The sequence below is a fragment of the Mus caroli genome, unplaced genomic scaffold (genome assembly GCF_978045245.1).
Source record: "Mus caroli unplaced genomic scaffold, Mus_caroli_1 scaffold_7, whole genome shotgun sequence".
Taxonomy (NCBI): Eukaryota; Metazoa; Chordata; class Mammalia; order Rodentia; family Muridae; genus Mus; species Mus caroli.
This window is the reverse complement of record NW_028227262.1, coordinates 25,854,285-25,871,156: the sequence shown is the minus strand read 5'-3', so window position 1 is coordinate 25,871,156 and position 16,872 is coordinate 25,854,285. Positions and strand designations below refer to the sequence as shown.

Below are 16,872 nucleotides of genomic sequence, written 5' to 3'. Positions count from 1 at the left end.
TCTCTAGCTGCATATGTATCAAAAGATGGCCTAGTCGACCATCACTGCAAAGAGAGGCCCATTGGACTTGCAAACTTTATATGCCCCAGTACCGGGGAACCCCAGGGTCAAAAAGGGGGAGTGGGTGGGTAGGGGATTGGGAGGGTGGGTATGGGGAACTTTTGGGATAGCATTGAAAATGTAAAGGAGGAAAATACCTAATAAAAATAAATTATAAAAAAATATCCAATTAAAAAATGGAAAAAAAATAAGAAATATGGTTTAAAGATACTTTTTGTTTGAGGTGAATAAACTTCTGTATTAGGAACTGAGAAGTGATGAAAATAATCTTGTCATCGGTTTCAGGACAATTTTAGGCATGTTTTTCAATTTCCTCTTTCCCACATCCTTAAATCATTAGAGGAAGTGCGTTATGTGATTTCCATTTACCCAGCATTGGCTCCTTCTGTGGTATTTAGCTCAGAGCATGAGGAGGTTGACTGAGCTCTGGCCTGTTTGAAAGAAGCAAGTCCCTGAGTCATATCTTCAAGAGTCAGATACAAGAAGCCATTGACCTGCACATAGACCTCAATAATGGTTCAGAAAAGAAAGCTACAAGGTAGGGTCAGCATTCCTGTCTTAGTCCATAGGACACGGTTGGAATGAGTGATGCAATGAGGAGGTCCTTGGGTAACCATGTAGACAAGTGGGCAGGCTGAAGTGTTGGAGTGGACCAAGACAGCAAGATCATAGGGGTTTGAAGAAAGTGTTATATCTAAGAGCCAGCAGTCCTTGAGAAAACTAGAAACACAACATTGAAAGGGTGAGGTAAAAACATTGGATTTCATTGGAAGACTGTGACACTTAAAATGAAAGTGTTAGGACTTGGAATTGCTGGTGCCTCAGGGTGAAATTTTTCTAGAGTTTGTGTGTGTGTGTCCTTTAGAGCCAACTTGGCCATTCATCCTAGGATGTTGACAGCTTTTTTTTTTTTGTTTTTGTTTTTGTTCTTTTTTGCCTCATTTATAATTATTTTGAGCATTTTGTCTGGTTATTATTTGTCTGGTTATTATCTAAGCTTTTTGGTCCCCTGGTGAATATATCTGTTTGCTCTCTGACAGGGAAGGCAGTCTCCTGGTCCCTGAGACTCTGGTCAGCTGCTGTGATTTCCATCTTACTCCTCAGCACCTGTTTCATTGCGAGCTGTGTGGGTAAGTCTCTTTTGGGCACTGTCTGTTCTCTGTTCCACTGAGACTCCTAGGGGCTGTTTTGTTTTGTTTTGCTTCTTTTGTTTCTTTGCTTGGTTTGGATTTTCAAGACAGGGGTTTTCTGTGTATTCCAGGCTGTCCTGAAACTTTCTGCATGGACCAGGCTGTCCTCAAACTCATAGAGATCCCTCCTGCCTCTGCTTACCAAGGCCTGACAATAAAGATATGCTACATTACTGCCTAGGCTAGAGTTGTACTTTTTATCTCTTTATCTGGTCCACTCTTGCATGCAATATCATGTGTTTATTGACCTCTCTTCCTCTTTGGTTTTGGTTTTTGTTTTTCCTATCTTTTGATCACTGAGATGTCTAAGGTTTGTTCACCAGCTTTGTTATCACATGTTATTTATAACTATCATCTGAGACAGCGCCATCCAGTATTGGGCTCACCAGCAATCATACGTTCTGATCACAACATCTTCCTATTGGAATTGCAACTCCAATCAATTTTATTATATTGGCCACTTACAGTCTTTGATTCACATGAGATTTCCCCCCTCAACATGAGAAGAAAAAAATAATCAAATTAAGTAGTGATGATTGAAGAAATAAAATATTTCTGCCCTGTTTCATCATCCCATGAAGCTACATCTGAAGTCTATTGTGTGAGAAGTTTTCATGATGTTCTTTGCAGTCTGCATTGTGCTTTTCCATTTGCTGTGAGGATCATCACAATAGTTACTGCAAAGTCCTGGAAGGAGTCTTAATGAGTGACTTAAGCCAGTGCCTTGTGTCTGTAGTCTGCTCTGCGATGAGACAAACTCATGTTCTCACTGAAGCAGAGTCTGCTCTAATTGACATAGTCAGTCATAAGCCGGTGGGTTGTGGTTGTTAAGGATAGTTATTTTACTCTTCAAGAAGAAACTGCAGTTCAAGACACAAAACATGAACTAGAAAATATTGCTTAAAATAATAAAAATGTCTGCTCTTCTTAACCTTGCTCAATGTGCACTCTCATGAACAAAATATTAACTTAAAAACAATTTTTATTTATTCTTTGAATCTTTCATATATATATGTATATATGTATATATATATCTTGATCATATCCACTCCATTTAAACATCTCCAGATATTTATAATACTCCTACCTGAAATCAGGAAATGTTAGGATATGTTAACATAATATGTCTCTTCTCCTTCTTCTTCTTCTCTCCTTCTCCTTCTCTCCTCCTTTTCTCCTTCTCCTTTTCTTCCTTTTCTCCTCCTCCTCCTCCTCCTCCTCCTCCTCCTCCTCCTTTCATTCCATTTATATTCATTTCAAATGATATCCCACTTCCTGGTTACCCTTCCACAACTCCCTCCCCAATCCAACATCTGCCCTCTCCTCCCTCCTCTTTGCCTCTATTAGGGTGCTCCCTCACTCTCCCACCCTCTCTTACCCCCTGCTCTAGAATTCCCCTATGCTGGGGCATCAAACCTCCACAGGACCAAGAGCCTCCCCTCCATTTGATGTTAGATAAGGTCATCCTCTACTACATATGTATCTGGAGTCATGGATACCTCCCTGTACATTCCTTGGTTGGTGGTCTAGACCCGGAGAGCACTGGGTGGTCCAGCCAACTGATTTTGTTCTTTTTATGGTCCCTCTACATTCCTCAAGTCCTTCAACCAGCTCCCCATCAGTGTCCCTCAGTGCAGTCTGATGGTTGGCTCCAAGTATCTACATCTGCATTGGTCAGCTGCTGCCAGAACCTCCCAAGGAACAGTCACACCAGGTTCCTGTCAGCAAGCACCTCTTGGCAAAGGCCACAGTGTTGGGTTTGGTGTCTGCAGACAGGATGAATCCACAGGTGGGGCAGTCCCCGGATGGACCGTCCTTCAGTCTCTGCTCCATTTTTTTTTTGTCCCTGTTCTTCCTTTGGGCAGAACACTTCTGGGCTAAAAACTTTGAAATGGGTGGGTAGCCCCAAACTTTGAAATGGGTGGGTAGCCCCATCCCTCACCGGGGGCCATGCCTATCTACTGGAGGTGGTCTCTCAGATTCTATCTTCCCTTCAGTAAGCATTTTGGTTGAAGTCATCCCAGTTGGGTCCTGGGAGCCTCTGGCATCCCTGGTGTCTGAGACTCCCCAGTGGCTATCCCAAGTTATTCATCCCCCACCGCTATATATTTTGATTGGACTTCCTGTTCATCTGTAGCTCTCTCTGCTCCCTACAGTACCCAATACTGCCTCCTTATTTCCTCTCCTTCCTCTCTTCCACTCAAATGCCCCATCCTTCCATCTCTATCAATCATCCTATTCCCCTCTCAATGCAGGACTGAAGTATACACATCCTGGACTTCCTTCCTCCTAAGCTTCATATGGTCTGTGGGTTGTATCATGGGCATTGAGCATTTGGGCTAATGTATATTTATCAGTGAATACATACCATGCATGCTCTTTTGGGTTTTCTCACTCAGGGTGTTATTTTCTAGTTCCATCCATTTGCCTGTGAATTTCATGAAGTCATTGTATTTAATAGCTGAGTAGTACTCCATTGTGTAAATGTACCACATGTTCTATATCTATTCTTCCCTTGAGAGACATCTGGATTGTTTCCAGTTTCTGGGTATTATAAATAAGGCTGCTATGAATATAGTGGAGCACGTGTCCTTGTAATATGTTGGAGCATCTTTTGGGTATATGTCCAGTAGTGGTATAGCTGGGTCTTCAGGTAGAACTATTTCCAATTTTCTGAGGAACTGTCAGACTGATTTCCAAAGTGATTGTACCAGCTTGCAGTTCCACCAGAAATGGAGGAGTGTTTCTTTTTCTCCACATTCTTGCCAGCATGTGCTATCACCTGCATTTTTTTTTTTTTTTTATCTTAGCCATTCTAACTGGTGTGAGGTGGAATCTCAGGGTCTTTTTGATTTGCATTTTCTTGATGACTGAGGATGTTGAATATTTCTTTACATGTTTCTCAGCTATTCGAGATTCCCCAGTTGAGAATTCTTCATGTAGCTCTGTACCCCATTTTAAAAATAGGATTATTTAGTTCTCTGGAGTCTAGCTTCTTGAGTTTTTTGAGTTCTTTATATATTTTCGATAGTAGCCCTGTATTGGATGTGGGGTTGGTAAAGATCTTTTCCAGATCTGTGGGTTGCCATTTTTTTCTATTGACAGTGTTCTTTGCCTTACAGAAGCTTTTCAATTTTATGAGGTCTCATTTGTCGATTGTTGATCTTTGAGCATAAACCATTGATGTTCTGTTCAGGAAAATTACCCCTGTGCCTATGTGATAAAGGCTCTTCCCCATTTTCTCTTCTATTAGAATCAGCATATCTGGTTTTATGTAGAAGTCCTTGATCCAGACTTGTGCTTTGTACAAGGAGATATAATGGATCAATTTGTATTCTTCTACATGCTGAGTCACAGCAAGATATTTTAGATTATTTGTGACTATTGCAAAGAGTGTTGGTATCGCAATTTCTTTCTCAAAACTCCTTTGTGTAGAGGAAGCCTACTGTTTGCTTGTGTTAATTTTGTATCCAGCCACTTTGTTGAAGTTGTTTATCAGCTGTAGGAGCTTTCTGGAAGAATTTTTGTGGTGGCTTGTTATACTGGTTGGTTTTGTGTGTCAACTTGACACAGGCTAGCATTATCACAGTGAAAGGAGCTTCAGGTGAGAAAATGCCCCCATGAGATCCAGATATAAGGCATTTTCTCAATTGATGATCAAGGGGGGAGGGCCAATTTTGAGTGGTGCCATCCCTGGGTTGGTAGTCTTGGGTTCTATAAGAGAGCAAGCTGAGCAAGCCAGAGGGAAGCAAGCCAGTAAGAAATATCCCTCCATGGCCTCTGCATCAACTCCTGCTTCCTGTCTTGCTTGAGTTCCAGTCCTGACTTCCACTAGTGATCAACAGCAAAGTGGAAGTGTAAGCTGAATAAACCCTTTCCTCTCCAACTTGCTTCTTGGTCATGATGTTTTGTGTAGGAATAGAAACCCTGACTAAGACACTTGTGTATACTATCATATCATTTTCACATAGTGATATCTTGACTTCTTCCTTTCCAATTTTATCCTTTCTGATCTCTTTTTGCTCTGGCTAGGACTTTGTGTATCATATTGAATAAATAGGGAGAGAGTGGTCATCCTTGTCTTGTCTGTGATTTTAGTGGGTTTGATTCAAGTTTCTTTCCATTTTATTTAATATTGGCTATTGCTTTGAAGTCTCCCACTATTATTGGATGAGTTTCAATGTGTGCTTTGAGCTTTAGGAATGCTTCTTTTTCAAATGTGTTTGCACTTGCCTTCAGGGCATAGATGTTCAGTATTGAGAGTTCATTTTGGTGGATTTTTCTTTTGATGAGTATCAAGTGTCTTTCCCCATTTTTTGGTAACTTTTGCTTGAAATCTATTTTATTTGATATTAGAATGGCTATTACAGCTTGTTTCTCGGGGCCATTTGCTTGGAAAAAAATTTCTAGACTTTTACTCTGAGGTAGTGTCTGTCTTTGTCATGAAGGTATGCTTCCTTTATGCAGCTGGGTCCTGTTATACATCCAGTCTTTCAGCCGACATCTTTTTATTGGGGAGTTGAGTCCATTGATGCTGAGAGATACTAAAGACCAATGATTGTTGCTTCCTGTTATTTTTGTTGTTAGAGATGGAATTATGTTTCTGTGTTTCTCTTCTTTAGGGTTTGTTTTGAGAAGAATAATTTCTCGGTTTTACTTTGGTGTAGTTTCCCTTCTTGTGTTGGAGTCTTTCTTCTGTTATCTCCTGTAGGGTGGGATTAGTAGAAAGATATTGTTTAAATCTGGTTTTGTCGTAGAATATCTTGTTTTCTCCATCTGTGGTAATTCAGAGTTTTGCTGGGTGTCACAGCCTGGGCTTGCATTTCTGTTTTGTTAGGGTCTGTATGACATCTTCCCAAGATCTTCTGCCCTTTAGAATCTCCATTGAGAAATCTGGTTTAATCTTGATAGTTCTGCCTTTATATGGTATTTGACCTATTTCCCTTACCACTTTTAATATTCTTCTTTCTGTGCATTTGGTGTTTTGATTATTATGTGATGGAAGGAATTTCTTTTCTGGTCCCATCAGTTGGTGTTCTGTAGGCTTATTCTATGCTTATGGGCATCCCTTTTTTTAGGTTAGTGGAATTTTCTTTTATGATTTTGTTGAAGATGTTTACTGCCCCTTTGAGTTGGAAATCTTCACTCTCTTCTATACATATTATTCCTAGGTTTGGTTTTTTCATTGTGTCCTGGATTTCCTGGATGTTTTGTGTTAGGAGCTTTTTTGAATTTTTTTTGACTGTGTGTCAATGTCTTCTATGGTATCACCTATGCTTGAGGTTCTCCTTTCTAGCTCATGTATTTTGTTGGGGATGCTTGCATCTGTGACTCCTGATTTCTTTCCTAGGTTTTCCATCCCCAGGTTTGTCTCCCTTTGTGATTTCTTTATTGTTTCTATTTCCAGTTTTAGATCCTTGATGATTTTCTTCAATTCCTTCACCTGTTTGATTTTTTCCTGTATTTCTTTTAGGGATTTATGCATTTCCTCTTTAAGGTTTTCTACCTGTTTACCTGTATTCTCCTGTATTTCTTTAAGGGAGTCATTTATGTCCTCCTTAAATTCCTCTATCATCTTTGTGAGATGGGATTTTAGATCAGAATCTTGCTTTTCAGGTGTGTTAGGACATTCAGGGCTTCCTGTGGTGGGAGAACTGGCTTCTGATGTTGACAAGTGGCACTGAGTTTTGTTACATATGTTTTTGAGCTTGCCTCTTGCCATCTGGTTACCTCTGGTGTTAACTGACGTTGCTGTCTTTGAATGGAGCCTGTTCTTCCTGTGAGCCTGGTTATGTTGGGTCTCCTTTTGTCAGGCTGTCTCTGCATGTGTGAGGAGTCTGGAGCACCTTAACTGTGGTCCTGGCTGTGTCAGAACTCCTGGGGGTCAAGCTGTCTTTGGGTTTGGTTGGTTTGGGGGCACAGGATCTGCTCCATGGATCAGATTCAAACAGAAAGGATGATACGACACTGGCAGGGTGAGAGGTCTCCTGTCCTCTGTTCCTTGGGGGAAATCCCAGTTATGCCAGGTATTAGGGCAGGGGTCATTCACCTGTGAGCCTGGAGTTGTCAGAACTCCTGGTGGTCAAGCTATCTCATTGTGGGTGTGGTATGGAGTCATTTGAGCATATAATCTGCTCCTGAGCATAGATGTGAACTAGAAGGAACTATACAGAACATATTTTTTAAACCTATTTCTCTTTCTCCTTTCTTTAGAGAATCCATGGTGTTATTGTCAAACTTAATATTTCTTTCTATAACTGTCTATGTTAATTTTTTTGTTTAGTTTCTTTAACATCTATGAATCACTCAAAATATTTCTCTTTCCTTCAAAGACTTTACTTTCTAGGTGTATTTTCTTATTTTTCATTTGTCGCTTTCTACCTTAATATCTTATTTTGTATTTTATGTTTTTAAATCTTTTTCCTCTGGAGATTGCTTGTAAGCATTGACCTTTCTGTTTCCTTGTCAGCTTTTCCGTCTTGAGCTGCTGTCATGGGCAGCGATCCTTTGGATCACCTGCCTATGCAGGACCTTAGCCATTCTCTGACCCTGTGAGCCAAGCCTTAAAAGGCCATGCCATTGGCTGGGACACTTGACAGGAAAGAGCAGTTGCACCCAATGAGTGCAACAAGCCTTCCAGAGAGACTTTTGTGTTTGCCCACCTTGACTCCCAGAAGTATTCCTGTGTGGTCACAGAGTCTATGACTTCATCTTTTTCTGTAGTTTTATCACATGCCCTGCTCATAGGCTGCCCCCTCCCCCTCAAGTGTTCAACTCCAGGGCCTCTTGAAGGATCTAAGCCTTTGTTCACTGTGAGTGAGCACTAGGTCTGACTGAGAGACTGTAGTTAAGAAACTACATTTCTGGGCTGGAGAGATGGCTCAGCCGTTAAAGGCTAGGCTCACAACCAAAAAATAAGACATTAAGTTCTGCTCTGTGTTCTGGACTTTTCTAGGATTTCTCTGGCCCTTTGCTCAGATTATATGCATCCACTTGGGAAGTTGGGGATGTATAGAGGAGGGAGAGGCCTGGTCCAAGTAGAGAACTTCAGGCTCAAGGGATGGCTATGTGGATGCTCATTCTCTTCTTCCTTCACAGTCACTTACCAGTTTTGTATGGACAAGCCAAATAGAAGATTATCTGAACTTGACAGGTACCATTCAATGACCTGCTTCAGTGAAGGGAATATGGTGTCAGGTGAGTTACAATATTTCCCTAGACTTGGGAGACAAGGGGGTAGGGAGAGAAGGAGTGGGAGGGGGAATGGAAAGGGAGGGAGAGGGGGAGAAAAATGGGGAGGGAGAGTGATGAAGAATTAGAGGGAAAGGTGGAGAGGAAGGGAGTTGGAGGAAAAGAATAGGGAGACGAGGAAGGAGAGTAAGAAGCTATGATCAATGTTGAATTTAAGATTCATTATACTGTGTGTGTGTGTGTATGCTAAGTATAATGTGTGTATTTGTAGTGTGTGTGTGTGGTTTGTATATGTGTGTGTGTGGTTTGTTTTTTTTTCTTGATTTCTTTAAGGGATTTTTATTCATTTTTCTCTTTAAGGACATCTATCATCTCCATGAAGTTGATTCTGAAGTATTTTTCTTGTGTTTTGGCTGTGTTGGGATATTCAGGGCTTGCTCTAGTACTAGATATCTGGGCCAAATTTGAGTTTGTCTTTTTTGGATGGATGTTTTATTCCTTGGTTTCTGTTTCAGTTCTGGTCTTCTGGTCTGTGTAGCCTGTGGCTGAGGAGAGATTCTCTGCCTGGACTTCTGGAGGAAGACACAGTTCTTTGTTGAACAGGGGTTCTCCACTAGAATAGAGGCTGGGACATAATGTTGAGTAGGGTTTAGGATGTTGCAGGTAGTGTTTGAGGTGCAGAAAGAGAGTGAGGGAGGTTCAAGGGCTGGTAGAGTATTTGGAGTTCTGGAATCTGACCTGGTTTCTGGTCTAGCAATGAGTCTCTGCCTGAGTTTTTCTGGATGCTATAGCCTGTACTTGAGCAGGGATAGAATCTAGAGTTGGGGTCAAGGACAAGGCAAAATGGTGGTGTTGGAGAGGTGGGACCCTTTTCCCCCTACTGGGTTTCCTTGACTAACCTTGATCTGCATGTTTTTGTATAATCTTATTGCATCTTGCTATGTCATGTCTGTTTGATAAAAGTATATAATTTTAAAGGTTAACCATGGGCATTAGATAACCCTTCTGGTGTCTCATCCCTGGAAAAGATTATTTTTTTCCTCTTGGCAGTTATTCATTGCCTGTGGGTCTTATATCAATAAAAATAGGTCATGAATTTGAGAGAGAAGAGAGAACCTGTAAGGGTTGGAGGAAAGAGAAGAAGGAAAAAAATGATATAATATATTTTAAATAAATGTGAAATCAAAACCCTGAGTTTTTCTCCATTTCTCCACAATATAATTTTTGGAAGGATGTTGTTATATATAGCCCATACTAAGGTGGGATATTGGATGAGGTTTTCCAAGAGACGGAATAATGTGTTTGAATCTATCCAAGGTTTTCATTGTGGTATATAATATTCTCAGTTGTCTCAGTCTTGTTAATGTTTATCATTGAAAATGTAATTTCTTAGTAACTCACTTAACCTTGCATGCTTTGGCCATTCATTCTTCCATCTCCTCCCATTGTCTGATGTTTTTCAATCTCTTTGATATTTTTGGTTTCTATTTAAACACCTAGAGATTTATATGTTTTTGTGAATATATCTCTGTATATCTGCTACAATGTGTTTCTCAAATCTCAGTTTAAATTTTCATGTCTTTTACAACTCTTTTATTTATTATAGAGATAATGACAGATTGTCTCCTCCCTTTCTTTCTTTCTTTCTTTCTTTCTTTCTTTCTTTCTTTCTTTCTTTCTTTCTTTCTTTCTTTCTTTCTTTCTTTCTTTCTTTCTTTCTTTCTTTCTTTCTTCCTCTTTCTTTCTTTCTTTCTTTCTTTCTTTCTTTCTTTCTTTCTTTCTTTCTTTCTTTCCTTCTTCCTTCCTTCCTTCCTTCCTTCCTTCCTTCCTTCCTTCCTTCCTTCCTTCCTTCCTTCCTTCCTTCCTCCCTCCCTCCCTTCCATTCTTTCTTTCTTTTTCTTTCTTTCTTTCTTTCTTTCTTTCTTTCTTTCTTTCTTTCTTTCTTTCTTTCTTTTTCTCTTTCTTTCTCTTTCTTTCTCTTTCTTTCTTTCTTTCTTTCTTTCTTTCTTTCTTTCTTTCTTTCTTTCTTTCTTTCTTTCTTCCATTCTTCCATTCTTTGTGTCTGTTTTGCCTATGTTATTTAATTCAATTTCTATAGTTTTCATTTCCCCAGTTAACTGATTTCTCTGTCACCACCATTTTACTATAATGACTACATTTTAAAAAGATTATTATCTTAAATAGTTTCAATTTTTATACAAAACAGTTACAGATACAAAGAACTATATTTAAGTACATTAGATTTTTATTAGCATTTTTTACCTTCCTTACACATTCAACTTTACATCTATTTCTAGAATCTTTGTATTATTTTTGTGAGATCCAGATGATTTTCTTTAAAAGCTCATAGTCCATGTGTCCTTTACACTCCATTTTTCTGGATTTTCCTAACAGCACCCCTATTGGATAAAGAGCCTTGACATTAGAGTTAATTGAGGTAGACTTGGGTGTTTTGACACCAGGGTAAGGAACTCTGGTAGCTGTTGGGAGTCCCAAATTTCTTGTAATCTCTGCACACAAGCAGCTTTTAGGATTACTTTATTACATTACATTTACATTTCCTTCTTCCCCCAAAGACAAAGTCTGGAGCTGTTGCCCAAAAGATTGGAAGCCATTTGGTTCCCACTGTTACTTGGTTCCCACGGTTTCTTCATCAGCATCTTGGAACAAGAGTGAGGAGAACTGCTCCCACATGGGTGCTCATCTGCTGGTGATCCATAGCCAGGAGGAACAGGTACATGCTGGGAGAGACTGTGGCCTGGGCCCAGCATGTTGTGTGCCTGTTTCTTCTAAGAGGGAGTTTGATTGAAGTAGATGTTGGTGCTGTGGCAGAAGACTTTCCACCAGATTGGTAGAAATGGTGGCTTCAGACTTTGCCTTCTACACCTTGGTCCTGTTTCAGTGGACCTAAATCCCAAGGGATCATGGCCTCAGAAATGCAGTACATGAGGATGGAGGGAAGGATGAAATGTCTCTGCTTGAAAGACCAGTTTGTGATTTCTGCACTCTAATGCTTCCTGTAGTATTGACTTCATTACAGGGAGGAGATGTGAACTTCTGGGCTGGGCATGGAGGGTGGGAGTCAGGGTGTGGGGAGAAGTGCCCTCCTGGTGGCAGGAGTATACTCCTGAATGGGGAGAGAATACATACACTCCAGGATGGAGGCTAACATGTGTGCTCCTGGAGGGCAGAGGCTCTTCTATTCCTTTATCCTTTGTATTCTCATTTCTGTGTAACCAGAAAAAATCAGTTTAATATCACAGTGTACCTCTACAATGTATAATTATTGATATTAATCTAAATTCTGAAAACTATTTAAGGGCCTGGAGAGATGAAGTAGGATTCTATTAATATGTATTTACATTTGTGTGTCATATTGAACCCTGTAATACTGTGTCATGGAAATCATTTTTGGAACGTCTTATAAGAATCTTTCTTTCTTTCTTTTTCTTTCTTTCTTCCTTCCTTCCTTTCTTTCTTCTTTCCTTCCTTCCTTCCTTCCTTCCTTCCTTCCTTCCTTCCTTCCTTCCTTCCTTCCTTCCTTCTTTCTTTCTTTTTTTTTTCGAGACAGGGTTTCTCTGTGTAGCCCTGGTTGTCCTGGAACTCACTCTGTAGACTAGGCTGGCCTCGAACTCAGAAATCCACCTGCCTCTGCCTCCCAAGTGCTGGGATTAAAGGCGTGCACCACCACGCCAGACTAAGAAATTTTGAAGCACAAAATGAATCACTCAGTCCAGCTATATCTTTGTTTCCCCTTAGGATTTCATCACTGGGATCCTGAAGAATTATGATTCTTATTTTATAGGGTTGTGGGATACAGGCCATCGGCAATGGCAATGGGTTGATCAGACACCATATGACGAAAGTGTCACGTGAGTATAGATTTACATAGAAGAGTCCTGGGTCCTCCAGCATGAGAAGAATTTGGGGTGTTCCAGCTGTTCGTTATGAAACTAAAATAGCTCCCTCCTGGGGTAACTGCTAGAGATGGAGTATTTTTTACTCCCCCATTTATTCATCACAGGAGTCCTATGAGCCAAACATTATTTATATTCCCAGTAGAGATGAGGAAATTGTTTGAAGAATGCAGAATATAAGACACAAGGGCACCCAATCAAGGTTCTTATACCTTGATGTGTTTTGTTTTGCTTTCAATTTTTCATTCTACCTCTAAAAACATAGACTTTAATTCATTTTTATTCATGTGTCTATATGTGTATTTCTGTAGGGTCTACTATGTGTATTTGGATATCTGTAGAACCCATAATAGGGTGTTGGATCCCCTAAAGCTGTGTGGTTCAGGTGCTAGGACCTTGATAATATGCGTTCTGGGATCATAATCTTCAGATTTTTTTTTGAAAAGCAGCTAGGACTCTTAACACCTGATCTGCCTCTCTAGCCCTCATTTTTATCTTTATAAGCAAAATTGATATCAAGATCATAACTGATTTTTTTTCTTATAAATCAAAAGCCATCAATCTGATGTGGTTGAAATTCATATTTATGTAATGACTTAAAAACTCTTACTACCTTAGTATGCTGCCATATTCAGCTCTGATATCTGATTTGAAAAATATGCAGTGTGTTGTGTTTTAAAACAAATCCCAAGCATTTGATTTTACCAGTAAACACACAGAAGCCAGATGCTAAGATGAAATACTGCTATCTCAGAGAGGAAGAGAAAGCACCTACTTGATCTTCCTACTCATCCCATGTCCCAGAAGGAAAAAGTCCCTTCTCTATGCTTTCTTAAATACCCTAGGAACTTAATGTTCTTGCTTTACTTTCTGTGCATCTTTCTATCCATCCTCCAGACGACCTCTCACTCTCAATGGTATTTTCTTAAGTTCATTCACTGTCAACAGGTTGTTTCTCGACCTCTCTATGGTTCACTTTTAAAAACCCCTATTATACAAAACTCTTGGATTAAAGAGTGAGCCACAATACAACTAGAAACAGGGTTTTCTAGTTCATTATCTTATGGGTCACAATGTGACCAAATATCCTGCAACAGTAGTGAAGTTATTGTTCTCCATTTTTAGAGAAGACAACTAGGACTCCAGAATTTTAAATTATTTGTTCCTGATGACAGAAATAAACAGATTATCTAGAGATTTCAACTAGTTCTCCAGTCTCTAAAATAGTTCCCTTGTATAACGGAAAAGCTTTATTAAACAGGAGAATAAAGAGAGACCTTTTTGACATCTAAATAAATGTAATGGGTTGACTGTCCCCTCAAACAAACCCCAGAATGACGAAATAGCCTCTCAGATATGAGCTGCAAGAACAGTTAAGTAATAAGCTAAGAGAACATTGAGTGCTGTGGGCCCTGTTTTCCAGGGAAATGTCAGATATGGGTGATGGAGAACACTTGATTTGTACTTACTTGAATCTGATCTCCACAAATTCCAACCTCATTCTCAGGTTTGCTTCTTCTTGCTTCCTCTTTTCAAACATTATTGTAGGAATCACCGTGATGCTCTTTCCTCCCTTTCAGATTCTGGCACAATGGTGAGCCCAGCAGTGACAATGAAAAATGTGTTACAATAAATTACCGTTGGAATATTGGATGGGGCTGGAACGATATCCTTTGCAGTCTTGAACAGAAATCAGTTTGTCAGATGAAGAAAATAAACTTATGAATCACACATTCTTCATAGGCATTCGATTTCATTGTTATCCACCATTACATGGACACTTGGGAAATTCTACAGGTGGAAGAGCTGTTCACAGAATTTAAGTGGGCAGCAAATGGTTATGCATACGCTGGCCCACATATATCCTTGTGCATTTACCCACCTATTCTGTCATAAAATGAACTTTCATTGGGCATTTTCTATATACCGCAGAGTATACAGAGTCCCTTTTGGGCACACATGGAACTTCTTGCCATCTTGTTTACTCATGCCATTGTATGATAGGTTCTCTTGATCTATTGTTTTTCTGCTTTTTAAAAAAATGTCTTTGGATTTATTGACATTAAAATGACAAGTAAAATTATCGATATTTAAATGTCTGGATTGATACACAAACATATTTACTATTAAATATACTTAAATATTTACTGTGAAATAATTGTCCAAAGCAGATTAACAACACATTCCTTTACTTGATATCATTGCCATATTGTGTGTGTGTGTGTGTGTGTGTGTGTGTGTGTATGTGTGTGAGAAGAATACTTATGGCCATTTAAAGAAAATTTAGAAACATAGGATGGTGCTAACAATTATCATTCTCTTTTACCATGGATCTCAGTATTTATTTCTATTTTATCTGGCGGTTTGTTCACTTCATCAACATTTCAGCGATCCCAGCACCTAACCATTTACAAGCATGTATTCTTCACTCTAATTCCTGAGATTATTTGATAAATTATTAAGTAAGTAATCATTGTAACATTTTACAAATTATGTCTCCATTTTATTTCTCTAATGATTCATGAAAAGCAGCATCCCCAGCCACCAACATGCAGAACACCAATTTGTGCATGATTTGTGGGATGTTTAAATGAGGTTTAAGAACAATACTGGATTACAGTTTAGGCTTAGATAATAAAGAATGAAAAATAAGGCCCAACTTGCTGAAGTGGCTACAGTGCTGACTTTAAAAATGTGAACTTATGATTTTTTTCTCTCTGGGGTCTCTCTGAGTTGGGTCACTGCAGGGGAGTGCATGGGCCACAGAAGCAACAGAGCTTCTTGGACATGGTCCCTTAGGGCCTTCATCCTTAACCAGGATGCAGAGCTGATCTTCAGAACTCTGTGCACTTTCCTTGCCAGAGGAGAGCTTGCCTACAGGGAGTGCTCTGACCCAGAACTCAGGAAAGAGATGGTCTCCCAGGAGTGCTGACAGAGGATAACAGACTCATAGGAAGAACAAGCTTCAGCCAGAGACAGCTAGAACATCTAACACCAGAGATTACTAAATGGCAAATGGCAAATGTAAGAATCTTACTAACAGAAACCAGGACCACTTGGCATCATCAGAACCCAGTAATACCACCACAGCGTGTCCTGGATACCCAAAACATGGGAAAACAAGATTAGGATTTAAAATCATATCTCATGATGCTGGTAGAGGATTTTAAGAAGGACATTAATAACTCCCTTAAATAAATCCAGGAGAACACAAGTAAACAAGTAGAAGTCCTTAAAGAGGAAACACAAAAAAAAAAATCTTTAAAGAATTACAGGAAAACACAACCAAACAGATGAAGGAATTGAACAAAACCATCCAAGATCTAAAAAGGAAGTAGAAACAATAAAGAAAACCCAAAAGGAGACAACTCTGGAGATAGAAATTCTAGGAAAGAAATCAGAAGACATAGATGCGAGAATCAGCAACAAAATACAAGAGATGGAAAAGAGAATCTCAGATGTAGAAGATTCCATAGAGAACATGGACACAACAATCAAAGAAAATGCAAAATGCAAAAAGATCCTAACTCAAAACATCCAGGAAATCCAGGACACAATAAGAGTACCAAACCTAAGGATAATAGGAGTGGATGAGAATGAAAAATTTCAACTTAAAGGGTCAGTAAATATCTTCAATAAAATTGTAGAAGAACACTTCCCAAACCTAAAGAAAGAGATGCTCATGAACATACAAGAAGATTACAGAACTCCAAATAGACTGGTCCAGAAAAGAAATTCCTCCTGACACAAAATAATCAGAACAACAAATGCACTAAATAAAGATAGAATACTAAAAGCAGTAAGGGAAAAAGGTCAAGTAACATATAAAGGCAGGCCTATCAGAATTACACCAGACTTTTCACCAGAGACTATGAAAGCCAGAAGATCCTGGACAGATGTAATATAGACCCTAGAGAACACAAATGCCAGCCCAGGCTACTATACTCAGCAAAACTCTCAATTACTATAGATGGAGAAACCAAAGTATTCCATGACAAAGCCAAATTCAAACAATATTTTTCCATGAATCAAGCCCTTCAAAGTATAATAAAGGGAAAACATCAACACAAGCAGGGAAACTATGCCCTGGAAAAAGCAAGAAAGTAATCCTATAACAAACATAAAAGAAGATAGCAACAAGGACAGAATCCCAATTCTAACAACAAAAATAATAGGAAGCAACAATTACTTTTCTTTAATATCTCTTTGTAACCTCTCCCAGCCTGAAGCAGGCTGAGCCAGACCTTGACTTCACTGCCACTAAGGAGATTACCTATGGTGGAGCCTTCCTCCCTAGATCACTCTATTGTTCAGCCACTGCTGCTGTTCCCCTTCAAGATACTGCTACCTGCTGGGAGGCCTATAAACTATTCTGGAGACTACACCCTATCCTCCATGTCTTCACCTGCAGCTGGGCTCCAAGAATTAATTGGTGGGAATGGGCCTTTCCCTGCCCCCTTTATCAGAGCATTTGCCATTAAACATTTGAGCTTTGATCAGGAAACTTGACTTAG

General features: G+C 39.5%; 1 protein-coding gene across 1 annotated transcript; it reads left to right on the top strand.

Annotated features, from left to right (window-relative positions):
- Positions 1–476: 476 nt before the first annotated feature.
- Positions 477–14,424, top strand: LOC147003827 (C-type lectin domain family 4 member A-like). Its single transcript, XM_085839960.1, has 6 exons — positions 477–598; positions 1,101–1,190; positions 8,349–8,447; positions 11,018–11,175; positions 12,201–12,313; positions 13,939–14,424. Exons 1-6 carry the CDS (start codon positions 574–576, stop codon positions 14,081–14,083), a joined length of 630 nt encoding a protein of 209 aa, XP_085696086.1. The 5' UTR covers positions 477–573; the 3' UTR covers positions 14,084–14,424.
- The last annotated feature ends 2,448 nt before the right edge of the window (positions 14,425–16,872 follow it).

Excerpts from the sequence above, each read along its gene's own strand:
- LOC147003827 (XM_085839960.1), top strand. The coding sequence starts at position 574 with ATGGTTCAGAAAAGAAAGCTACAAG. Across the intron at positions 599-1,100 it reads TCAGAAAAGAAAGCTACAAG|GGAAGGCAGTCTCCTGGTCC; the intron begins GTAGGGTCAGCA and ends GCTCTCTGACAG. Across the intron at positions 12,314-13,938 it reads CCATATGACGAAAGTGTCAC|ATTCTGGCACAATGGTGAGC; the intron begins GTGAGTATAGAT and ends CCTCCCTTTCAG.